Source organism: Meles meles, chromosome 2, assembly GCF_922984935.1.
Source record: "Meles meles chromosome 2, mMelMel3.1 paternal haplotype, whole genome shotgun sequence".
NCBI classification, from domain to species: domain Eukaryota; kingdom Metazoa; phylum Chordata; class Mammalia; order Carnivora; family Mustelidae; genus Meles; species Meles meles.
The window spans coordinates 10,728,868-10,756,398 of NC_060067.1; the positions used below are offsets into that span (position 1 = coordinate 10,728,868).

The 27,531-nt window shown below is 39.4% G+C and overlaps 1 protein-coding gene across 2 annotated transcripts in view; it reads right to left on the bottom strand.

Annotated features, from left to right (window-relative positions):
- SLC4A4 (solute carrier family 4 member 4) overlaps window positions 1-27,531 on the bottom strand; it is a 353,934-nt gene that overhangs the window by 174,473 nt on the left and 151,930 nt on the right. For both annotated transcript variants that reach the window (XM_045987257.1, XM_045987268.1), the window contains one exon: window positions 25,622-25,801. In XM_045987257.1, the coding sequence (XP_045843213.1) occupies window positions 25,622-25,801 (180 nt within the window). The remainder of the gene's footprint in view (window positions 1-25,621; window positions 25,802-27,531) is intronic.

Consider the following 27,531-nt stretch of genomic DNA (forward strand, 5'->3'; position numbering starts at 1 on the left):
CTGTCAAATAAATTTAAAAAAATTAAAAAATAAAAAAAAATATTTAAGTGAACGAACTGACCATTTGAATGAATTAATGTAACACTACTCCAAAACTCTATCACTGTAACTGGATATAATAAAATTATCACCACCAAAAGGGAAGGGATTTTCCCAATCCAAGGTGATAATCACCATTCTTACTGAAGACAACAGTCACAACTATCACTGACATTATTACAAATAATAATAGTCTACACAGCCTAAGCCACTAGCTGCTTAAGGCTCTAGGCTCTTCCCTAGAAACACAGATAAAAATCATTCAAAGATGCCCTTTGCAAACTGGGGAGATGAGTCAACGTTGACACCTACAGCAATTTCTAACATCCACACTCCAGCTTAAGTGTGTGCTAGAAGAATCAATTTTTTAAAAAACTAAAACTTTTTAAAAGTAAAACTATGGGGAAAACTTGAAATTATCATTGAATTTTTCCTGTTCTTCCTCCTCAAAAAGGATGCTGACATTAGTCCCTCCACTACATTCGCCTAACAAGCCTGTTCCTTGATTTGTAACCATGGTTACTACTTGCAGAACCCATCAGCGGCTGGCTATTCCTGAGGGCAAAGCTGATCACGGCCGTAATAGTGTATGTGCTCCAGCTGCTTCCTGCGGTGGATAAGAATGGGCTTTAGAAAACAGAACCAACCCTGAGAATTACACTTCTGGATGCTGACTTGTTGCCTCTCATTGAAAAACACTGGGGATTTCATCGTCTGACCCGAAACAACAAAACTCTGAGTCAGCAGTGTCCACACCTCTAGTCAACAGACAAGAGCACTATCTGTTGCTGAAAGCACGGAGACGGAGCCCAGAGAGAATGAGAAGCAGAGACAGAAATAAAAAGTAACTATACCATCAGACATTTACACATCTGAGTTCAAACCCTGGTCTTCTCATTCGTGGGAGAAAAGTACTCCCCCTGCCAGACAGACAAGGTTACAGTGAAAGAACTGACCTCAAATTCTCACGGCTTAAAACAACAGTGCTTTGCTTCTCACCTTGTGGACTGGCTGGGGGCTTGACTCTGCACCTCGGTCTGGAGGTCAGGACCTAGATGCCCGGAACAGCCACTCTCTGGAATGCTGCTAGTTTGAAGGAAAAATGAAACAAGTAGAGTCTGCGCTGGCTCTTCAAGCTCTCCCCACGAACGATACCCACCACTTCTGTTCATGTTTCACTGGCCAAGGCCAAGGCATGTGGTCACACCTATCATCAAGTGGGTGAGGAAGTGTCCTTGTGTGTCCCAAAGGAGAGCTACAACATTTGTGAACAGCCCTAATGACCACCATAAGTACTTAAGCTCACTGAGCCTCAGTATCTCCCTTTACAACTAAGGGTCAGTGAGGCTCGCTTCACAGAATGTTTTGTGGGGATGTTTAAATGAGGCAGCACCAGGTTGGATAAATGACAGCTCACAGTAGTCATGATTGCTTTGTGGAGGGGGGCAGGTTATGTCAACCATGGACAGAATGATCTAGTCAGCAGGAAATGGAGGTCATGACCAAGAAATGCAGTCCTCAAATTCTACCCCTATCAGTAGCCACAGAAAAGTAGCAGAGCTTCCCCCGTGCTACTGAGGCAGTTAGTTTTGACGTGAAGACTATAATCTGACAAATTCAGAAAAACCATTCCTGCTCTAAGTTTCCATATTCTTTTTAGTCCTTTCTCTTCTTTTCAGGTTAAGTGTTCATTTAATCAACAAATACTTGTTAAGTGTTTGTGTGCTGGGCACTATTATGTCCTGAATGATGAACGAATAAGTTTTCTACAAAAGAACCCCAATCTATCCAGGAGGAATCACAATTCATGGCCCATTAACAGCTCCCTACACCATTACCATCACTCACTATTTAAAAAAGAGAGAGAAAGTAAAGGCAAGTCCTATAAATAAGAAAACATAGATAAATTTGAAAAGTTTATCATCATTCCTTTCAAGAATACCCACTAGTCAAAAGACAGAACTGACCACTGATCAGAAAGTGTCTCAGGCAAATGGATACTACACAATCTAGTTAAGTAGATGTTACATATTCTATTTCTGCTCATTTATTTCAGATCAACTAAACTCCTAAAGATGGTGAGAGCTTATCTTTCACATCAACCTAATGAGGGCATACCAATCCAGTCAAGACAAAGGAGATAAAAAGTGTAACTGACAGTGCACGGTTAACCAAAAATACACCCATGGCAAGAGACAGGTAGATGAATTAGTCCAGTTTAAAATGTACTGAACAGGGGTACCTGGGTGGCTCAGTGGCTTAAGCCTCTGCATTCAGCTCAGGTCATGATCTCAGGGTCCTGGGATCGAGCCCCCCATCAGGCTCTCTGCTCAGCAGGGAGACTGCTTCCTCCCTCTCCCTTTGCCTGCCTCTATGCCTACTTGTGATCTCTGTCTGTCAAATAAATAAATAAAATCTTTTAAAAATAAATAAATAAATAAATAAATAAATAAAATGTACTAAATGTACATAAACAATGTACAATGTACAATAAATAAATAAAATGTACTAAACATTTAATACTAAACTATTAAGTGTGATACCGTGCTTGGCAATGGGGATTCAAAGACAAAGGTGGTTCAGGCTCTTAGAGCAATTTGCCAATCATACAGGACACATATTTTACCATGGTCTGATGATAAAGCAATGGGGGGGGCACTTTGATGGGATGGAGAGAAAAGGAGAAAAGAGGGATATGATTTTTTTAAAAAAGTCTATTGAGAAAAGCAAGTTTCAAAGGTGGACTAAATTTAGCCACATCAATTGAAGTAGCTGGAACAGTATGAATAAAGGATAAAGAGATTCAAATACATGGAACCTAAGAACATGAGAATCCAAATATTACTGGAGCTTGGAGCACAAGAGTGGAAAGCCAAGGGGTGATTAGAGACTTAAGCAGAGAGAAAGTCAAGGGGCATCTCACAGGTTAGAGAACTTGGACTTGATCTTCTAGGATCAAGGATCAGGCTAGGGAGCTTAGGCTTGAGTAGATAAAGGACAGAGAGCTGTCACTAAAGGTTTTTGAGCAAAGGGAGTGATATGTTTGCCTTTGTGACGTAGAGAGGTCCTTCTAGCAGTAATGAAGGGTAGATTTAAAGACGGTGAGCGGTGCCTGGGTGGCTCAGTGGGTTAAAGCCTCTGCCTTCAGCTCAGGTCATGTTCCCAGGGTCCTGGGATCGAGTCCCACATCGGGCTCTCTGCTTGGCAGGGAGCCTGCTTCCTCCTCTCTCCCTGCCTGCCTCTCTGCCTACTTGTGATCTTTGTCTGTCAAATAAATAAAATCTTTAAAAAAAATAAAGATGGTGAGAAAAAAGACTGAGAAAACAGGAATATATTGAAACAGTTCACACAGGAGATGGTGCGGATCTGAAGTGCGGCAGTTGCAATGGAGTCATGAGGGCAGGTACGAATAAGAAGGAAAACAGCCAAAGGTTGCAGATGGGGGACAAGGAGGAGTCCGAAGATGACGGGGGTTTTTGGCCTGACAAGCTATGGGTAAGGAGCTACTGAGGTGGAGAATGCCGTAAGAGGGGTAGAATCGGTATCTGAATTACCAGAACAACTATAAACACCATAAACATTCAGTTTACCACAGAAAGAAAAGCCATATTTCTGAAGATTCTGCCAGCAATTTTCATCAAAGTAAAATTCTAATGTTTGCTGCCAAGAAGAAATTTCATTATTAACTTTGAAATTGATATCTACAGCTGAAATACTTTATTTGCTTTTCCTCTGGTCTCCCTCACTCACATGTGTGCAGACATAAGAATTCAAGTAGTCAGATCTTCAGTTGTCTCAAAAAATTAAATCCAGACATTGTTTGGTCTAATAAGAGTGGTTTACTATATATCTGCATGAAAGACTCCCCATCAGTTTCAAATTAATCTAGTCTACTTCAGAAGTCTCCCGTGAAACCACTGCCCCAGTGGTTTCAGTTGACCTAACTGGTAAGTCCAACCTTTCCTCACTATGAGAAGAGCCCTCGTCCTCCATCAATAAGAGTACACGGGAGGACATGCCTGTGGTATACTGGCCTTACATAGCATCACATTTCTCTCAGCACTGCCAAGGACACACTGCAAAGTCACGGCTACAATTTCTGTTATGACTGGGTGGTAGTCATTAGTGCTGTCCACCAAATATTTCTGAATCTCCACCTTCGGGCACATGGTAGGATAACAATTCTTTAAAGTTAGGTGTGGACATATGACTCACTATGGTGAATGAAAAGCGAGTGAAAGTAACATGTGTCATCGCTGGTCCGAAATTGAAGAGTCAGCCCGTGAGTCACCATAAGCCTTTCCCACTGCCACAATGATTGTGGAAGCAGCGTCGGAGAGAAGGCTGCCATTAGCCTGGATGCTGACTAACAATGGTCGGTGGAACTCCCTGAGACCCACACCAGACATATAATAGTATGACTAAGAAACTTCCCCAGTGTTCGTTAAATAACTGAGATGTTTGGTGTCAGTTGTCACTGTAGCAAAATCCAGCCCATGGATTTTTGACTTACTAATTGTCATGAAAATAGCAAAGAAAGCAAGTCAGGAAGACAAGCTCTTCCTCCCACCTCAATTCACCTTCATTCCACCATGCTCCATCAATGTGCTCTGGGAGGCAAAGTGGAAATCCATCACAAACACGAGTAGACGCCATTGCTTAATGCTTCTTGTTCACACTTCCTTTCCGATACTTCCAGTTACTGTCCAAGTGCTTTATTTAATTTTACATTTGAATCTGTTAGTCATTCATTTGTTCAACATTTACTGATTTACTCCTCTGTAGAAGGCATTCTACTAGATACAATGGAGCAGCAGCTGTCAAAACTTTTAGTCTCAAGATACCTTTACACACTTAAAAATTAAGAGTATGTGTTTATCTGGGTTATAGCTATCAATATTTACCATAACGAGAATTAAAACTAAAGTTTTAAAAATAGTTATTAATTTAAAATTATACAGTAAACCCATTGTATGTTAACTTAAGTAATACATTTTATTAAAAATAACTATTTTCCAAAGCAAAAAAAATTGGCAAAAAGAATAGCATTGTTTTACATTTTTATAAATCTTTTTAATATATGGCTTAATGAAATACATCTGGATTCTCATGTCTGCTTCTGTGTTCGATCTGCTGAGATGGGTTATTTTGGTTGAAAGATAAGAAGAAAATCCCAAGACCCTCTGAAAAGGTCTCAGGGATATCCAGGGCTCTCCAGTCCCCACTTTGAGAACCAGTACTATAATGTAAAGGTCAGAAAAATTTTCCTATATAATGGCAAATAATAAATATTTTAGGCTTTGTAGGCCACAAATCTCTATTGCTACTACACACTACCATTACAGCATAAAAGCATCCATGGCCAATATATAAACTAATGAGCTTGGCTGTCTTTCAATAAAACCTTGTTTACAAAACTAGGCAGCAGGTCATATCTGGTCCATGGGCCTTAGTTTATCCATCCCTATGTCAGAAGATACCTAAACAAATTAGACTTGGGTCCCTCCCTTTAAAAAATGTATATCTACCCCCAGTTTATTTTGTGAGATTAAGAGTCATTTATGGTTTGTCTCCCTCCCAATCCCATCTTGTTTCATTTATTCTTCTCCTATCCCCCTAAGCCCCATGTTGCTTCACCATGTCCTCATATCAGGGAGATCATATGATAGTTGTCTTTCTCCGATTGACTTATTTCACTAAGCATGATACCCTCTAGTTCCATCCACATTGTCGAAGGGTCAGGGGTGGGAGGTTGGGGGAACAGGTGGTGGGTAATAGGGAGGGCACGTTTTGCATGGAGCACTGGGTGTTGTGCAAACAATGAATACTGTTACGCTGAAAAAATAAATTTAAAAAAATGTATAGCTAACAGCGGTAGTAAGTTCCACACACTATTAACACAAAACAGAATGAGATACATGTGAGAAATCTCAAAAAAAAAGATGCTTTCAAAATTCAAGGTCACAAGAGAGTCCCTCAGATTGGGAAGGTTTCAAGGAGAATGTGGGCACTGAAGGATAGGCTGAATTTTGAGAGAAAGTTTCAAGAGGAAGGAGAGCATTCCAAGTAGAGAGAATGTTCAGGCCAAAGACACTAATGGACGGAAGCACTCAACGAATTCAAGTAATAGTAAGCAGCTCTTGAAATGTAGTGAAGATAAAGGGAAACACAGTGGTATGAAATGCTGCTTAATCAAATTTAGGTCACTGGGCAATGGGCCTTAAATGCCAGGCCCAGAGGTTTGGATACTGTTTGAGATGCACTGAGGTGCCCCTGACCATTTCCACAGAGGAGGTGACTTATCAGCCATGGATGATCTAATTAACAGGAAGATAAAGTGCAGTTTGTGTTTGCATGTGCCCAACTATAAGCAGTGACCTCAGATGATGGGCTATTGGATTAAACTAAGCAAGAGGGAAAAAGGACCTGAATAAAAACAATGACAGGAAGATCAGAAAGGAGTCAGAGGCACGCAACATTACAAAGGGAACATCTAACAGATTTAGCAGTTCACTGAGGATAGAAGGGAAGAGAGTGCATAATCAAAGATGATTCTAAGGTTCCAAGTCTGAAAGAAGGGAGAAAGGATGGTAAGGGACAGGAAGGTCAGGAAAAAGGACAGATTTGGTGATCAGAATAAAAGTTCAATTATGAACATATTCTACATATCACCATATTACCAGGCACAAGTCTGAATGCTCACAAATCCCAACTCTCCTTGGTGGGGAAAAAAATGGATTTTATAATTCCAGCACATTGTCAAAATTTTTCCAAATCTGTGCCTCTTGAAATCTCTTCCAAGTCCCCAGTACTCTGAAATGTAACAGAATTTCTAAGTTTTTATTCTTTCTCCACTCTGATTCTATTTATGGACTTCTAGAGTCAGCATACACTCCAGATCATTGTAAATACAATACTAGATATCAATGAAAAAACCAATGAGATCTCTTTCAGACACTCAGACAAATAGTAACTAACTCTCACTGTTTTGTTTTTGTTTTATTTTAAAGTGGTTAGAACTGTCTCTATTTGAAGAATGTTGTAACTCATTCTTGGATACCACCTAAGTTTTCTCAATGTCTTATGTTCTTATGTTAACTAAAAAGTCTGACGGTCGATGTCAGGTTGCTGAAAGATTTTATTTCTCACAGTCTTTTGAAAAGTTACAGTGAGGGAATTTTGAAAGCTGTACTTACGTTTCCTTCTGCCTTTTAAAAGGCCAAAAACATATGTGAGAGTGACATGATAAATGATCCAAATAAGGGGGCGCCTGGTTGGCTCAGTGGGTTAAGCCTCTGCCTTAGGCTCGGGTCATGATCTCAGGGTCCTGGGATCGAGCCCTGAATCAGGCTCTCTGCTCAGCAGGAAGCCTGCTTTCCCCTCTCTCTCTGCCTGCCTCTGTGTCTACTTGTGATCTGTCAAATGAAACAATAAAATCTTTAAGAAAAAAAAATGACCCAAATAAGATTCCCAGTCAAGAACAGACCTGTATCTTAAACCCGCTAAAGAAAGGAACAGAGGGATGGAAGGTGAAATGCTTGGAATCAGGATACAAATGCTCTAAATTTACAAGTTGCCTGAGGAAAGCTGTGATGTGGCCATTATTCTGCACCTGAAAGATGGATTTAGAAGGATCCAACATAGTAAGGTGAGAAAGTGATAATAAAGCAGAAATCTAAAAGAGTCTTGACCCATGATAAATCCTCTAAAAATCTCCTTGTGAGCTCTATGTCCAAAGATGGCTACAGCATGTCCCTGCATGACAGGGACAGAAACGGGCACATGTGCCCCTGTAAATCCCCTCACCTTTTTCCATGAATGCTTTCCTATTAGCTCCCCGGCTGCAAGCTCAAAACCTGAGGCATGCTGGATCCTTCCTCTTCCTCCCCTAACAGTCGATCAGTTGCCAAGTCCTACAGATGCCATCCCTAACATTTCTTGCATGATCCCTCCTTCCCATTCCCACAGTCACAATCCAAGCCCAGATCCTCACTCTCTCCATCTGGTCTACTGCGATCCCTTCCCGACTCTCTCCCTACCTCAAGTGCTTCCCATTCTATTCCACTCAAATAACCGCTGGCAGATTAATTTCCTTAACACACAGCTCTGACCGATTTACCTCCATGCTAAAAAACGGCTCACAGACCTCCCACAAAATGGATTTTGCCATCAATTTTTTTTGCCATCTTAACACCCACATGTTCTGTCCTCCTGCCCTCTCTGCTAATTAAATGTGTCCACTTCCCCACCTCACAAAAACCCTTCTTTTTGCTTTCTCGACAACCTTGCTTTCCTGCTTGTCTCTCACCCTAGCACCGCCTTTCAGTGTCTCGTCCTGCTTTTCCTACAACCTCCATTTGTGGATATACAACCCAGCCTTCAAGGTTCAGTGAGGTGAGCGCACAGAAAACCTGCTGGTGGTTGCTGGAGGTGGGGTTGGGCTGGGGTTGGGCAAAATGGGTGAAGGAGGTAAGAAAGTTCAAACTTCCAGTTTTAAAATAAATAAGTCAAATATAAAAGAAATAAGTCAGGGGATGTCAAGGACAGGATAACGACTGTAGTGAATAATACTACATTGCATATTTGAAAGTTGCTAAGAGAGGATATTAAAAGTGCTCATCACAAGAAAAAGAATGTTTAACTATGTCTGCTGACACCTGTTAACTAGACTTACCGTGGTGATCGTTCTGCAATGGATACATATATTGAATCATTATATTGTGCACCTGAAACTAACAGAATGTTATATGTCAATTATACCTTCATTTTAAAAAAAAGAAAGTGAAAGTCTATCTCCTCTAAGAAAAAAATTGTTCCTGATTCTCTTTCTATGCTCTGCTCTCTGGTTTCCTCTGATAAGCATTCCCAGAGAGTATAGTGTTTGCATCTGTGTTATACACTGTAGATAAACAGGTCTGTCTTTGCAGTCTTCTGGGGGTACTTATCATTGCCTCTCTCAAATCATTGCTACCTGTGAATTTCCCTCATCATCTTCCCTCCAACCGGACTGTGAAATTGGAAGAGTAAGAGCTCAGTGAACATCTGTTGACCTGAGTTTGTTAAAGTGAACTCTCTGGCTTCACCGCTTTCCTGAAGAACTGTCTAAGAAAACTCTAGAGCCCAAGAAAACTACAATTTTTATTTAGTCAGTAAACTTTCTAACAGATGAAAAACTTCAAATTGCTTAATTCCGAAAATGCCCCAAAAGAAATTTTTAAAGTTTCTTTTAAAAAAGCAAAAACAGGGGCGCCTGGGTGGCTCAGTGGGTGAACCATAAGAGACTATGGACTCTGAAAAACAACCTGAGGGTTTTGAAGGGTCAGGGGTGGGAGGTTGGGGGAACAGGTGGTGGGTAATGGGGAGGGCACGTTTTGCATGGAGCACTGGGTGTTGTGCAAAAAGAATGAATACTGTTACGCTGAAAAAATAAATAAAATGGAAAAAAAAAGGCAAAAAAAAAAAAAAGCCTCTGTCTTCAACTCAGGTCATTATCTCAGGGTCCTGGGATGGAGCCCCACATCGGGCTCTCTGCTCAGCAGGGAGCCTGCTTCCCCTCTCTTTCTGCCTGCCTCTCTGCTTGCCTATGATCTCTGTCTGTCAAATAAATAAATAAAATCTTAAAACAAAGAAAAGCAAAAACTGTCCCAGTGACAATTCAGTTCTTTAATATTCGCCCTGTCACCTGGTCGTAGGTTGGCACTAGAATCTACAGTTAGGCCACTGTGGTTTCATTAAAAAAGAAAAACCAGTTAAATCTAATACCAATACTTCAGGATAGTGATAACATCAAATCCTGGGTAAGAACCTACAAAACAAAACACTGAACATGACCAGGAGGTCCTTGCCTGGTAGACATACAAACCAGACAGGCAGACATAACACGCAGCAAAGGGAAGACAGAGGTCGAAATGTGCCAAAGATGGCAGGAAAAAAACAGCAACAACCCTGAACCTCATTTTCTTCTTTAAAGTTGAGACCTAAGAGTCTGAAGCAGCTGTTCCTGATTGCCAATAACTTCAAAGGGACACACGTGTTTTCGAGGGGCTCAGAAGATACTGGTTGTTCGGTGTGACACTGAATTTAAAGATAAGGGAGCACAGTGAAGGGCCACTCTGGATCTTTCAAGATAGAGTAACAGGCTCTAGCAACGGCAAAGCATTTAGGTGGGGATTAATGTGTCTGTAAAAGGAGAGGTGAACGCTTCTCTTTTGTTCTCAGTAGCCCAGGCTGGTTTCAGACCTGCCAGTAAGATCTGTAAGAGGAAATCATTTTTGGTTTTGTGCCAACTTCTAATTCAATACCTTGGCAGCGTTTGAAGTGGATAAGAGCTGTAAACTCGTATCTGCTTCAGGTGACAAGTAAGATAAGAAGCACACAATGTAAAAATGATGAGAGCTGACTCCCCAAAAGCAACCTTAAATGTAGCTTTCTAAAAATGGTAGTTACTTCAAGGTACACGAAGCCTGAAAATATCTGCTAAGAAAACTGGAAGATTCTATTAATGGAACTTGTTCAGAAAACTGTCCTATAACTGATATTTTTGATAGTGTTTGTGAAAAAATAATTCCACGTTAACGATTACAACAAACTAATAACCAAATTTATCGGGTCTGGATGACTAGAAATAACGGATGAACAGTTTTTGCAGACATGCAATATTTACTTCTGGTTCACAGTTTACTATGGCCAAGATGGGCCCCAGTGCAAACTGGGCTATTGGCTGCGTTAAGTGAAATGATGGTGTACCAAGGACTGATCAGTGCTCAGTGAACAACTCCCATGTTCCAAGTACCTACACTGCGTTGGAGGACACACAAAGGCAGGACTTACACCTCCTGCCCTAAAGGAGTTTTTTTAACATAGTTGAAACGAAAAATACAAATAATGAAACACCAGAGGACAACATGAAACAATACACTACAAATCTTCTAATTGTGAGACACAGATAACAGGAGCCGTGGAATTTTAAGATCTTCTGTGTCTGTGAGAACCATTTTACAAAGGAGATGAACTTCATTCGGATCCTACTAAATAGTTTTGGATAGGCATGCTTGAAAAGGCATTCCCAGAAGGCAGAGGAACCAACGAAGGCATGGAAGTAAAACTGACCGTGACACAAGCCAGAAGAAAAAGGACAAGCTGATTAGACCACAGGTTCATACTGATAAGACATGAAGATGGAAATCAAATAGGTAGGTAGAACCAGCAGGGTATAATACCACTTTGCACATCTTTGTTATTTATTATGGATCTTCCTCAACTTACAATAGGCTTATATCCTGATAAACCTATCATAAATGGAAAATATGGTAAGTCAAAGTGCACATAATAGCCTCAAACTACTGAACCTCATGCTTAGCCTCCCCTACCTTAAATGTGCTTAGAACACTTACATTAGCCTATAGTTGGACGAAATCATCTAGCACAAAGCCTCTTTTTAATAAAATGGTGAATATAACTTATTATACGTTGCACTGGAAGTAAAAAAACAAAATGGTTTATGGGCACAGAATGGTCATAAGGTTGGGTTGGGTTGGTTGTTTACCTCGTGATTGCATGGAGGGGCTGTGGCTCATTGCTACTAACCAGCATCATGAAAGCATATTGTGCCACCCATCATCAGCCAGGGAAAAGACCAAAATTCAAAGTACAGTTTCCGCTAAATGTTTATTACTTTCACACCACCATAAAGTAGAAAAATGGTACGTGGAACCATCGTAAGTTGCAGAACATCTATATGTGTATATTAGATTAATTGAATTGATGTGGTAGGTAACAGGGAGCCCCGGTCAGGTGACTGAGATTACAAATCAAAGCTGTTTATCTAAGGAGAGAATATAGCATATAAATAGGCAGTAAGAAGAATCCTCTCTCATGACTGTAATGTGTTTTCTTAAAAGGATTGGCCCAGGATGTGGTCTAAGGTCCATTTCCAATGGTTGACATATTTTCATCAACGACAAACTGAAGATTTGGGTCAATTTCCTTGATGATTTATCCACAACAATATTTCGATGTCTAGATGCCTGATGTGGTTTCAGAAGACAAAAATGGCTACAATTTCTTGAGCAATTCCTGTAAGCACTTTGCTAATAATAGTAATAATGTTGGATTTATCGAGTGCTATGAAATAAAATAAACACTTCATGTATTTCTAATTTAATTCTCACAACAGTCCTCTGTTGCTAAGATTAACCCAATTTTACAGTTGAGAAACCCAAATTTATAGTAGGGAAGTAACTTGCCCAAAGTCAGGAAGCCAGCAAGGATTCAAACCCAATTCTACCTGACTCCAAACCCCTATGACTAAACTTCTATACCTGAATTTATTTTTTCCCAAGAGGCATTACCAAAAAAAAAAAAATTCATCAGAAGGAATGAATGCATGATGCTTGCAGAGACAATCATGTGCGCATGAGAGCATCAATAGTGGAATCAGTGCATCCTTTTGGCAATGTAACCATGTGAATTTCCTCTACTTTAAGTTCAGTGAGAAAGTTCAACACTTGTCCTAGACACTTGGAATCCATGTGATTTGGGCAAGTTACTTAACCTGTCTAAGGCCCATGTGTTCATCTGTAAAACACGAGTAATGATAGGCACTTCCCAGGATTGTCCAGAAAATTAAATGGTGTCACACAAAAACTTAGCTTAGGGTTTATTACTGAAAAGTGGTAAGTTAATGTTTGAAACTTTTATTATTATTATTCAAGAAAAAACATTCCCGCTTCTTAGACCTACTATGTAGCACAAATCGTTACAAAGTTACAAGTTCAATAAGGTCCCTTCACCCTATTATTCTATCACCAAACTCCTACCTTTCCTTTAATACTTAGCCCTAAAATCTTCTCCAAAGCCTCTTCTGCCATCACAACTCCCAGGCCAAGCAGATGTTCCCATAATCTCAAGTGTGTGTATGTGATTTTCAGTCATTTCACTTAGCATTTTACACAATTTTACCCATTGTGTTCTGCCTCCTTCATTAGAAAGCTAGTCCCCTGAGGAGAGGGACTCATTTCCTTATCTCTAAATACCCGCCTCCGAGCACAGTGCCTGGCACTGTAAAGTGCAGCACATATATTTGTATCTCTATGGGACACAGAAATTATTAATAGAGTTTCCAAAAACACCAAATTTACTCCAAGAAAAGCCCTGGAAATATGTAGTGCAACAAACACTATTCTAAGATGAACTAAAATATTCCCCCATTAGGTCATATGAATAAGACATCTCATCTTCCCAGGAAAATGAAATTTTCTCATGCTAAATGAGTGAAAAGTATAAATCACTGGGTTTATTATAAGAAAGGTGATAAGAAAGAGTTAAAAGCCTAATGATGTCACTATGGACGGGCTTCTTGACAAGTAAAAGAAATATATATCACGAATAATCAAATTTGGAAAAAGTCCACGTAGCATGTTCTTTTCTCTTTTCGTTTTAGGTATAATAAATCCTGTCTCTTAACAAGCTCTTTATTTAAAAAAAAGAAAAAAAAAGAGAGTCTATCTTATATCCATGGCGCCTACTGCCTTTCTTACCTATAAAGGGAATTTGGATTTTTTTTCTTAGTCCATTAACCCAGTAAGTACTTCCTCCAACCCAGCACTTGAATGCTTTTGATCACAGATCTCATCCCAAGTGATCCTCCTCACAATCCTCTGAAAAAGGAGGTTCCGGCATCATGATCCCCCATCCCGTCAGGAAACCAAGGCTCCCAGCAGCACTGCATGAATGGGGCAACCCTGTGCCGGGCCTCACCCTGAGTCTGGAACTCTTTCCACTATCTTCATGGCACTCAGCTTGAATTCAAAATGGCAGCTCACCCAGAGAATACATTACGACTGTACTCTCTAGCGGTAGAAGGAATAAATCAGTAATTATATGAATCTGTAATGCTTATCCTTTTCAGACATGCTTGACCTCCACTCAGTGACGGTGAGCCCAACCTTCACGCCCTCCCACTCCCCACCGTCACCACCATCCTTGCCCTCCCCAGCCATGGACTTACTTAGCCATCCCACGCTGGGAGTGCGCCGCACTCGGGGGTCATCATCCAAGGTGCGGGTTGCTAGGCAGGGCACTGAGTTCTCAAGCGGGCTGCGGGCTTTAGTGTCAGAAGCAGAAGACAGGAGGAGGAGGACAAATGAGCAGCCACAGCAAGGATGAGGATGGAAGCATTAATTTAGAAGAAAAAATACTAAAGCAAATCACACAAGCGAGTTAAAGAAGAATAGTGACATATTACATTGACACAAATACCCCCTCCCAAGACCCTTAGATGGAACAAATCCCAACACAGAATGAAAAGGCTTTGAAAAAAGTACATTCAACCATTATAGTTCCCCAAGTACCAGGGAATGATCTGCCCTGCAGTTCTAGCAGACAAAACATGAACTGTATCCAGAAGAAAGATCTACATAACGAACACTAATCTTAAGACATTAAGATCAAGACCGTTAATAATTTTGCACCATGCAAGCACACACAGAGGGAAGCTACACATAGTTTTGTAAAGCACAGGGGGCAGGGGGTTATGTTAGTAAGGTCTTTCTTATGATCTACCCTACAGACCCTTCCATGGATCTTGTACAGGAATGCAGAAAGCAACAGTTCATACTTCTACTTCTGAAATATTTTCCTTGGTGAATATCGAACTGGTTTTCAATTTCCGTTGCCTCTGTTTTTCAGCCCTTCAGAAATATGAGACTGGGATATAGATAAATCAACACCTTAATATGAACCAATTCAGAAATGCATGTTAGTCCTCAATTTCTGGTGTCCTTTAATACTTATTTTACTATAATTTTAATATTCAGTGCACCCATGCCAAATCTTAGACCAAATCAAAGACAGATTAATGTGTAAGCTAAATGCATAGTATGGTTCCTCTAGATATTTTTCATCAACTGGAGAGCACCACGAATTTCTGCCTCAAGATAATTTCATTTGAGCTTCATGTCATCTATTCTGCTGTTCTCATCAAATACCTCAGTCCAAGGCTACTAAGAAATAGGCAGCATAATTATCCTTCAAGGAACAGTGAGATAGGAAATATCTAGCCATCAGAATACACACAATTTGATTTAAGAGAATTTTAATATGACAGTCAGTAAATAATCAAGGCAACAAAGCATATCCAACCAAAACCAAAGTTTAGAAAATCAATTCACACAATTCTGCAAATAACAGGGCAGATAAAGAGTCTTTAAGGCTATTGGTGACTTGGGAGGTCAAGTTTTGAATGGACTCATTTACAAATTAATGTAAGTTTATGGCCAAATTTGGGCATTCTGCACATTATAAAATCTAGAAACATTTTTGTCAATTTATCTGTCTGTGTTAAAAGCTGTAAATAAAGCCAGGACTTGCGAGCAGGCCGTCTGTGCCAGCGTCTGTTTGAGGCAAGTCTGATGTCTTCTCTTTGCAATCTGAATTTTTAATTGTTTCCCATAACTGAACTTCTTTGCAAGTTTTTATTACACTAAGAAAAATGAAAAAAAGGGAAATGAATCAGTTGAGATTATTCCAAAATTGCTTTTGTCGAGAAGGAGGCAATTAGAAACACATAATATCACACTGACCAAGTCTCACCTCCTATTCCTTTTGACAACTGAGTGATCTGCTTCAAGAGCCAATATTCCAGCCAACTTAGCTAAAGGACACGAGAGGTGGGGGAAAACTCCAGCCATTTACCTAGGCCTGAGTGAGGACCGGCTGAAAGTTCAGGTCAAAGAAAACTGACAGGGATCACGAGTGCAAAGTAAGCCCACAAGAACCTCCACATCCTTCACCTTCTGAGCAGAGTGAAGCTACCCAACTTTCAACGCTGATACCAGGGCTCGCCCCTCAAGTGAGTGCAAGAGAGAGGCAGCTGGTCTGAAACTCAGGTGCTGATAACTAACTTCCCCAACAACTTCTCTCTCCTCAACTGCTCCCAAGATGTCAGTGTGTTGTCTGTGGGGAGCTAACGCTGGAAACGCCCTTTTGCATACGCATAGCCTCCACTGATGCTGAGCAGCACCATCAAGGGGGCAGTGGAAGAGCCTGGCACACAGCAGCAAAGAACCTGGCTCCAAAGACAGGCATGAAAAATGAAACTGCCCATAGAGACTTGGCACCTGTGTTTTAGCAAAGCTGATTGGAGCCATCTGGCTGCTTACTCTCATGAAAACTGGGAGGCTCACAGCATCCATTACTTATGTTGGCAAATTCCAACATTTTGATTTGTTGGACCCTCTGTGTACTTCTGTGCAGGAAGAGATACAAACTCCGTAACCCTTTTATGTTGCGTTCTTTTCTCTTCAAAAATTTACTTCAAAGACAGAATTTTGAAAAGTCGTTCCCAAAGTTGGAGCGGAACTTTCTATATTTATACCACAGTAATGACATATTATGTACGCCTTTTCCAGATAATGGTTTCATTGTACCTCTTCTACACTTAAGCTTCAAAATAAACAACTTAGCTTTGCTATTATCTTATATATTCTCTTCTAAATCATTTTTGCTTGACTCTAGGCATAAACAAGGTAGAAATTGGCTTATATTATCGTGACTTGATGAGGAAAGATTGAAAGATCTACAGCTTTAAAGATTTCAGAGTAATGGTTTCCAATATCTACACTGTAGAAAAAGGTGTGGTGGTGAGAATTTTTTTAATGATTTATGTTACCCTTGAGATCAACTTGTCCAAAACCATCAATCCTAATCAGTTCAAGTGAGGGTATCCCTACTTAAATCAGGCAAAAAAAAAAAAAAAACAAAAAACTCTCCAGCAAAATGCGTTTTTAACAATCCCATTAAGAAAAAAATAAATTTTACTCATGTTAAAGTTTTAGCACTCTTTTAGGATTACGAAGTTCTATGTTCAAATAGTCATCCTGAAACTAATATTAAACTGTATGTTAACTGGAATTTGAATAATTTTTTAAAGGAGTCATTGAGCATGTATTACGCGTTCCACAATTACTTAATCAAAAAGTTTAACCCAAGAATATAGCTGCATGTCACCTGTGTACACATGAAATGTTGCCTAGAAATCTCCATTTAGAGAGTCAATAAAGATATCCAACTGCCACATTTGGAGCATATTCCTGCCTAGGCATAGACTGACTTCTAGATCCCTTCAACATCACATTATTACACAAAAAGACCTGGGCTCAACTGATGTGTGGGAAATAAATTATGGTTAAGGACGCTCATTGCCCTTTGTAGTTTAATCAGCACATTGTTATTAAACACGCTAGGTTCCTCCATATTTTTATGCTTGGGCAAATTATATTTCTGAGCTCAGGCTTTTCCTATGCAAATAGAAATAATGATATATACATTAGACTTGATCTTAGCCAAAAGGCCAAGAAGCAATGATCATATATATATACGTTAGAAACATCCTGGAGGACAACGCCCGGTGCATAATGAGGGTTCAATGAACAGGAGATACTATTGTCGCTGGGGCCACTACTATCACTGATGGAATGGAATGACGTTTCCTTTGCTCAGCATCCTGAAGGGTGTTGGGAAACATCAAAGACAGAAATGCTGGCCTAATTTAATTCAACTTTAAATTCAAAATGTGATTTTTAAGCTATCAGGTTCATACACCTGAACAGATCTCCTTTTTGACCTTTGTTATTTGTGCCGAAACTAGGCTTGAGTAGATGCAGCTTGCTTAATTATTCTTGGCAGACATTAATTTTATTCCCTCTTCTTTCTTTTGGGAAGACAAGGTAAGGAGTTCACAGTGCTCACATCTCCTCATCACCTTCCCTCCTTTTTCACATCTTCCTGTCCTTCCCTTTCCTCTTCTGTCTGTCTTTTATAAAGAGGACAGGACGTGGTCCCAGATCTACACCTACTCTCCTATCTGCTCTTAGAGAAAGATGAAGCTGGGGAAAAAAAAGACTTTGCAAATGCATCTCTATCAAGGATCTCTGAGACGACAACTTCCCGTGTGGCAGCAGCAAATCAGCTAAAGGCCCTTTGAGTACATCACTTTTCCGTATGTGATAGGGTATGGCACAGAGAATCATTCCATTCCTTTACTCCATCAGAGACCCTGCTGTGGATCAGCAACTCATAAAACTCAAAAATATGTTTATTTCATGATAACATCCTGTTATACATATATTATTTATTAATAGCTAACAACTGTCCTTGCTCAGACATATTGCTCAATCTTCATACGCTAATTGCAAATATTAGAAAGCCCCCAAGTGACACCTCATTATGTATTACTTGGCATCTCTAAAATTGATAATGAAAGCAACACGGCTTTAAAAATAAAACTCCAAGAATGTTTTCATTTATGGAGTAGTAGGAGGGAAAAAAAATTGAGGCACAAAAAATAACAGAGTACAAAATAATGGTGGTGAATTGAGCCTGTCCTCAGTTTTAAATGTAAAAGGCATTAAATCTGCTCCTTTAAGTATTTCTGAATAGCCATTCCTTACAGTGGTATCTCACATTATGATTCTTAAGAACTTTGCACAAAAAGATCTCATCTACTCCTGGTTGTATGAAAAGGATAAGACACTACTACCTTTATTTACAGATTTAAAGAATAAGGCCCAAAGATATTATGTAAATTGCTCAAAATAGCACTACTAGTAAGTATTCGTCCAGGACTAGTATGAAGACTTCAGAAAAGATGGCTCATGTCTCCAAGAAGAAGACTATAAAGTAGGACTTTAATGTCAAAAATGAAATACTCACTTGTATTATATCTCTTAAGCCTGACTTTTCATTGCCATAAACAGCAGAACAGACTAACGAACACTTGGGTGAAAAAGCTTCCTAGGAAAAAATGTGTTATTGTTTATTTAAAGATCTGAACACTATAAATCCGGAAGATCAGTCACTTGCCTAGGGAAGAGAAAAGAAATGAGTGGTATCTGATAGATGAATTAGAAATACTACTATTATTAAGTTACTCTTATGAAGGTATATTGAGGTACTCTTCTAGAAACTTTCCATGGATTGGTTTGTGGTTTTTTGTTTGTTTGTTTGTTTGTTTTTTTAGAGAGAGAGAGAGCACACAAGAAGGCAGAGAGGCAGGCAGAGGTGAGAGAGAAGCAGGCTCCCTGCCGAGCAAGGAGCCCGATGCGGGACTCAATCGCAGGACCCTGGGATTATAACCTGAGCCGACGGCGGCGGCTTAACCCACTGAGTCACCCAGGCTTCCCATGGATTGGTTCGTTTAAACTGAGGCTGAGAAGAGCTTGATCATTCACTGGGTTCTGGCCAGGACATTCATCTGTGCTGTGCAAATGAACGCAGAATTAGAGCCCTGAACAAAACGGATGGATATGTGCTGTTGGATTTGGGAGAGAGCTGGTTGTATGCAGAAAAGCACCTGGGAAGAGGACTCTCATTTTAAGGTGATGTGAGCCTGAGAAAGAAAATGTTGACTGACCCGTCTCAGAACTGGAGAAACATGACAGCCTGCTTCAAAGGAACAGAACCTCTGAGGGAAGTTAAAGAAATGCCTGTGTTACCCATTGATTCAGGGACCAGGTCTGAATTCAAGGGTACAGGGAAAGGGGAGCTACCAAGTAGAACAACCCAACCAGAAACAATTGGGATAAACCAGAATCCAAAACCCAGACAAAAAGCAAAGAATTTCTAAAGGAACCGAGAAAGCTGCCAAACCTGGCCGTGGTCTGGGCCAGATCTTCTGCCTGCCAGTATCTAGGCAGCTTCATCTAACAGCCAAACCAAATAGCTTGAATACGCCTAATCTCAAATCAGATCCAAAGCAGCAAGAGCCTAGCTAATCCCACTTCCATTTCAAGGGGGCTGAGAATTACTGTTAACAACAACAACAAAAAAAATTGATTTCTTTCCATTGTCTGTTCTTTGTTGCCAACCACAGTCTCCAGAACTGTAGGTAACAGCACTAGAGGACACTTTTTTAAACATCTAAAGGTGCTGTGTGCTTCTGTCAGAAGAAGCAGTGTGAGAGGAAGCAGCCTGGTAAGCCACAGTGAAGAGAGGAGTCCAGGGAGAAAGTAAGTGATGGCACCAAGGGGTGGGAGCAAGCAGATCACAGTTCTCACATCTGACAGGAAAAAAAAAAAGTGGCAAACTGAAGATAAAACCCAGAGGCTCAATGAGGAACAAGCCCTGGATCTCTGTCGATATCAAGGCCACAGCGCAGACAGGAAAAACATGGAGGAAGCCATGTGAGGCGCCAGAGCCAGCAGCCCTAGTCCTGGAGTTGCCACCTTCTCCCACCCCTCACCTACCTGCTGGAGCAGCTTTAGCAAGACTTGGATTCTCAGTGTGGTTTAGGGTTTCCCTGACAGTCATTTAGCAAAGAGTAAAATGAATGAGGGAGAAAGACTCTCTGTAAGGGACTGTAATAGGAAAGGGCTTCCTTCTCTCTTACATCCCATTTGGGATTAGCTATCAATACCAAAGGGCAGAGGAGATAACTCAGCACTGTATCCATGAGTCTTTTCCCAAATAATAAGCTACAGAGCAAATATCATTCCAGAAACCACTCTTACTCAATATGAGATTTTTTTTTCTTAATTGTACTTTGTGGAGTAACCAATTACTATGTGCCAGTCACCACTTTAAACATTTTACATATATTATCTCATTTAATTTTCATTATCTCTGTTTTACAGACAGGGAACTACATACTAAAATACCTTTCTAACTTTTTATTAAAAAAAAAAAAACTAAAGAAAAATGGGGTTATGAAATTGGACTGGGAAAAAAATGAAATTCATAGTCTAGGTTTAACTGGATAACCAAAGTCACTTTAAGAAAGGGCATGTGCATTTACAGACAATGGAGGGTAAGAAACAGGTTTCTATGATAGTCTAGGGGTAAAAATAATGAAGACGCTGGGGGCGGCGGGAGGGGAGGGAGAACAGGGAGACAAACTGATAATTGACCAAATTTACACAAAGGTGGTGCAAGCTGAATTCCCGAATTAAGGTACCTAGTAGGTCTTCATCCTTAAGTCAGGTCTCATTCATCTCTTATAAGCTTAGACACCACATTTCAAAAGTACCCATTTAAATGGTAAGTGATGTTTTTTAAAAATCAGATCATTATACAAACCATGATTCTTTAAGACATTGATCAGGTAACCTTGTCATAAACATCACACTAAATATTTTGAATACATACCAATTAAGTATAAACTTTATTTTTTCTTTCTAATAAAGAGCAAATGAAATACATCTTACTTGATTTTCAAATACTACCAAGGAATGTTCCTAGGCTTACTGGTTATTCTTTCATAGTAAACTATAATAATGTAGATTTTCTAAGTATCTCAAACCAAATTATTAAGTAGAGCTGTATGAAATTTCTGACAGTCAACTTTATGTTACCTACAAAATGGCAATTTCATATGGCTCAAGCTAAAGTAATAGTAAGAAAAAGCGTGGGTGAAGGGAAATCGAACACCAGAGGAAATGAAAACCTAACACTAACCCCACAGAAATACCTCAATCAATATATTATGAAATTATAGCACTTGCCTAAAATTTAGTACCTGGAACACATGTCCATCAGAACTCACAGATGTCTCAGACAAGTAGTAATTTCACAATAATTAACACCTTGGAAGCAGCCTGATTCTTTCCTGATTTATTACAAATAAAAATGTTTTCCAATTCTTTTTAAAAACACTAAATTATCTTAAACACAAAGCTACATCAGGACCCTAAAAAATAAGAGTTAATCTTTAGCTGTGGAGAGACAGTAGTGGGCTGTTAGTGGGCGTACTGCTAAATGTTTGAGAAAACCAGCTCTCCAGGGAAAAAGCATGTGTGTGTGCACACGTGTGCTCATGTGCACTTCTGTGTGTAGTCATTTTTATTGATATAATGGACAGGCAGCACATATACAAGTAATAATAATATGTATAATACTCTATTGTAAATTACATATAGTCAGTTGATTCTTGGTTAGTTTTTACCGAACTCTTTCAGCAATAGCCAACTTAGGGTTGCAACTGGCAACCAAACACAGTTGCAACTCAATATTCTTGTTGAACATCCATTATCATATATGTTAACAAGTAGGACAAAAGTGAAACCATGAAGACATATGTCAGACTTCACTCATTCCTCAATGATGTGGGTGACTCCTTTGCTAAACCTGGATAATAGTTTTTGAATACCGGGCCAAGCATTTACAGGATTCTTTGTGTTCTTTGCATTTTAAAAGCTGTTTTGGACTGAATGTTTGTATCGTCCCAATATTCCTATGTTGAAATCCTAACTCTCCCATCCAATATGATAGTAGGTGGTGGGGCTTTTGGGAGGAACTTAGGTCATGAGGACAGAGCCTTCATGAATGGGATTAATGCCCTTCTCAAAGGAGGGAAGAGAAAGAGGATAGATTTCCCTCTGCCATGTGAAGATACAATGAAAAGACATCCATCTACAAGCCAGGAAGAGGGCCCTCATCAAGAACCAAATCTGTGGCACCTTGATCTTGGACTTCCCTTGTGACTCCAGAACCATGAGAAATAAATGCCTGTTGTTTAAGCCACCCAGTCTATGGTAATTTGTTAAGAGCTCAAGCTGACTAGGCAATGGCCATTGACACTACACACTTAAAGTTAATCCACACTATCAACATTTTTCTCCATCACTTTGTAAAGCCTATAGACAAGTGACAAAAACAATAAATCAGGTTCTGATTTGAATTTGCTGATTTCCATAGTGTAAGTGCTATCACCATGTCCTACATCAAGTTACCAAAATGAAGTCACTGGTCACAGAGTTGGGAAGGAGGTGACTAACTGAACACCATTTTGTTGTATTTCTACCATACGAACACAACAGATGTTAACAACTCAAAGAGTGTAAACTCCAGTAGAGTGCAATAAAATAAATAAGAAATGATGAATTTTGAGAAATTACCTTTGTTTTTAATATCATTATTTAATGGTATGTGTACATAATTTAACTTTTAATGGTAGCTGTGTTTAAACAACTGGTTTACAAAATTCCTGATTGGTTGTTGTGAGTAGACAGAACTAGCTCCAGCATACCACTTGGAAATGAAAAAAATTCCAATTCTAAAGTATCTCCATAAATTTCAGCTATTAATTGCACTGTTGCTATCATAACTAAAGCAAACAACATCTATTTTCTCACCTACAATAGAAGACTGAAGTAACTAAGTTTATCTAGTTTTTACATGGGGTTACAGTATAAGAATCTAGCTCCAACATCAATAGATGTAAGATTCTCATTTATTAAAACAGTAGCCACAGCTACATAGTTCTTTGTTTTAGAAATTTATTCTGACGACATCTCATAGTTGTTAAAGATAATCAAATTAAGCCCTAACATATAAAAATAACTGTATAAACTTTCAAGTTAAGAAAAAGCACTTTTAGAAAACCCAAAATTTGCCATCTGATAATTTATAATAACACACCTTAAAGGTACATGAAAGTCATTACTATAGAATCTCTGAATGTCAAATCTTGCCTCTGGATATTTAAAAGGAGTTAGGTCACACAAAGGCCAATAATAACATGTTTTAAAAGGCTAATCATGTTCCACGCATCAGGGTATAAGCTGATCAGCTGAAGAGCTGGAAAGGAAGAACTGATCGTGCTCCCTACTTGCCTTCCGCCCAGCGTATGTAACATTTCACAAGTGAAAGGCGAATGACAAAGGCAATTTCAACTTTGCTCTGAAGTACAAAGATCTGTTAGGATAAAAGACTGGATGATGGATGATATCAACATATCAGTTGTATTCCATATCCCAATACTTTCTCCTAAAACACAAAATACTGTCCTCAAGATCCACTTGTTCTTAGTTTCTACTCTGTCTCCACTTCAAGAAAAGGGAGTTCAGACCACACTGGTGGAAAGCACCCTGACTCTGCCATATTCATTCCACTTCTCTTTGCAAATACAGCAATACTCGAATTTGCAAATATAGTAATACTTGAAAACAATGCACCTTCTTGCTTCTTTTGTGGTAAGTACCAACTTCAGGATAAAAAAAAATATTAATCTCCAAATCATGGAATTTCATTTAAATGAAGAAGAGGATAAGAAAAAAAAAATACATGAAAGACAAGACTTTTACTTTAGTTGCCATAATTTTAAAAACAGGGCCCCTTTTAAAATGAAGTATTTGTGACATCAGTTATAACCCATTGTTCATCCCATAACATTTCCAGCCATTAAACTCTTCAAAAATATAATTGAAAAAAAAGAAAGAAAGAAGCAAAAGACATACACAAAAAATAAAACATTTCCAGTCAGCAGCAATATGGCAGGTAAAGATAGCAACTATAGTAGGAATAGTCTAGATTAGATTCTTCTTTTTGTGACTGTTTTTTATAAAGAGCACTTCTGATTTAAGTACTTATTTATAACTTGTTTTGCTTTTTAAAAAATTTATGGTAGCAGTTAAATCAATGTATAAGTCATTCAATAAAACTGAACCTTTCATTTGGTTCTACTTAATGACTAGACACTCATTAAGAAAGTACAATAATGGAATGGTTCAAAAATACGCCAGAGAAAGTTTGCTAACAGTAAGCTCTCTTCCAGCCAACCATTAGTTTTAATATTAAGTCAGAAAACTCGATTTCCAGAAATGGAGTGGTTAAGTTAGAATTCAGTTGATACAATTCATTTAGTCCACATTTCCCATGGCAAAATATTTTACCCTATTCTGAAAGTACAGAGGAAGACAATGAATTAGATGCTCCCTTATCTACTCATTTCTCTTAGTACTAAAAAAGATCAAGGTGGGATGAGAGAGACCTGGTTCTACCAGCCCAATGTTTGCAACAATTTCCCTATGCTTTTATCTTTCATACTTCCTGGAAATAAACTTCTCCCCTTCTCAGATTATACACAGCCATGAGATGTTTTTGAAACAAAGACAATGATACAAAAGATAGATACTTTATAGAAAATTCTGCTGAATGCAACAGAGTATAAATACACACAGAACCTTTCCTATTACTATATAATGGGGTAGTATTCCACCTTGAATAATTATTCTCACATCTAACCATCATTATCATATAACAGAAGAGCATATGATCCTTTTTCTTTGTTTTTAATAGGCATAGACTTTATTAAGTAATAAATGTAGTATTGAGCCTTACTTGGATAAATAATGATTTATAGAGTAGACACCATCTCACATACCTAGCAAACCCTTTATGATACTAGAATTCAGAGCATTTATCGTATCTCAATCTACCCTCCTAATTCTGACACACCCGCAAGTCAAAAGCATGTTCCTTGATAGACTCAAAAATCTCTGAGTTTGATGACTCATCTGAAATATTCAGTTGTTTCATCACAGTGGTAGTACCAGACCATCTCAATCAGACTAGACGTATACGGGAGCCAGCGAGGCATCTTGACATCTGCAGCCTTAGCAACTGCTGAAATCTTTCCAACAGGACCGCAGACCTGCCCAGCTGGATAAAAGTCTCGTTAGGAAATGGCTGTGGCATATGAACTTGAGGAAAGAACATGGAGAGGGGTAGAAAGGACAAATGACACGAGATGGAGTAAAGGTGAGAGAGAAAGGTAGGAGAACCTGGCAGCTGTTTGGCCCTGCATTACCATTATCAGGGTTGGTAAACATCCGACTTGCACTAGAGACTGTCTTCCCAATGTCAGCCAGGGAGCGAAGGTTAGATTTCTTGGTTTGATGCCGGTGCCTCCGGAGCAAAGTGTAGGTCACCTTATCCTTAAGGTCAGGTTTCAATAGGCCTGTCTCAATCTGATGGTCAACAATCATCTCTGATACAAAAACAAAGCAAAACAAAAACAAAAAGCAAAAGTCAGTCACAAGATCACGAAGTTAAACTTTTTACCCCAACTTTATAGACATCATCCTCAAACTTATGATCAACACAGTATTTCCCAAATTTCCAACTTCCATTTTTGTATGGGGCTAAAGATACAGGACACAGAGATTCTGTTGTTAATGAGAAAGTTATAAATCTCCACTACGAATTTTATGTTTGGAGAGGAAGAATCATCTTGTCCTTTTTTTCAATTGCAGCTAATAGTGAGTTCATGTTAATCAAATTCTCCTATGAGTAACACAGTAAGTCAGTAATTTACATTTTCTCAATTAAGCAAAAAAAAAAAGAATAAAAAATTTCATGTATTCTATCATAGCAAGTGTGCCAGAAATATAAATGATAGAAGAAAAACTTGAAAAGAATATGCAAAATTTAATGTAGTGACAATACTGATTTTTTAGATCTAGTTTCCCAAATTCTTCTGTAATGATGTATTTTCCTTAAAACATAACAAAGGAAAAGAAAAGAATACTGTTCCCCATATCAGGTTATTTGAACACCAATTAATCCAATGAAAGACTAAACTACAAAACTATGCCTTCATCTTTTCTAAAAAGGGAGGCTGTTCTTGTTTGGATCCAACAAAAGCCTTTTCAATATATTCCATTAATCATTTTAAAAATAAACTCACCAGAATTTAATATAAAATTTTAGTCTTACCACAAAAAAGTTATAATTTCTATTCATTCTTGTTTTTAGAACGGCTTTAATTGGAAAAGATAACTGTGTTTCATAGAAATTGCTCCATGGGTGGCTCTGCTGAAGGACAAGTTTTGCTCTAAAAGAAGAAATCCTCTTTCTCACACGTCGGCATGTCGACAGGATGGCATAAATGTAGCCTGGCGCATCCTTCTCTAATGTCACACAACAGGTCGACATTTCCTCTGTCCGGAACAGGGTTCTGGCTGAATCATCACAGAACCCACACACGATATGCAGTGACAGGACATTACCTCACCACTGTATGCAGGTGGCGTGGAGCTCTCGTCCCTGGCACAGAACCAGAGCAATGAGCAGATCCCCTGCCTCCCTTTTCAGGTACATCTAGCACACCTCAACACTCTCCTCCTGGCAAAGTCCCCAGTATGCAGAAGTGGAGATGAAAGGGGCATCTACTCAGGTGTTAAGGTTCCAGCTCAGGTCATGATCTCAGGGTCCTGGAACCAAGCCCTGTGTCAGGCTCTGTGCTCAGCATGGCGCCTGCTTGAGATTCTTACCCTCTCCCACTGCCCTCCCCATCCCCCGCTCATGCTCACTCTCTCAAATAAATAAATCTTTTTTTAAAAAAGTGGAGATAAGAACAAAAGCTTCTCTTATAAAGTCTGATGAAAAAAGTGATGGGAGCTGGCAGGATAACAACATCTCCAAAGGGAAGTTAGAGATGTTCGGGGGGCTCTGCTGGGGCAGACCTGTATCTCACGGAAGCCCATCTTAATAGGAAGCACCCGAAGTACTGGCCTGACAGCCTACAGCTAGACACGGACAACGTCCGTGGTATACAGTCAGCTACTTGGCAGCCAAGCAGAGGCTGAATCCAGGATTTCCCATCACACGTCTTACACAGAGGCCATAAATATCACCTAACACTGGGCCACTTGGTGGGAAGCTTGGGTAAGGCGGGGAGTTTCTCCCATAGGAATGTTTTGGTTTGAGAGTGGCCTT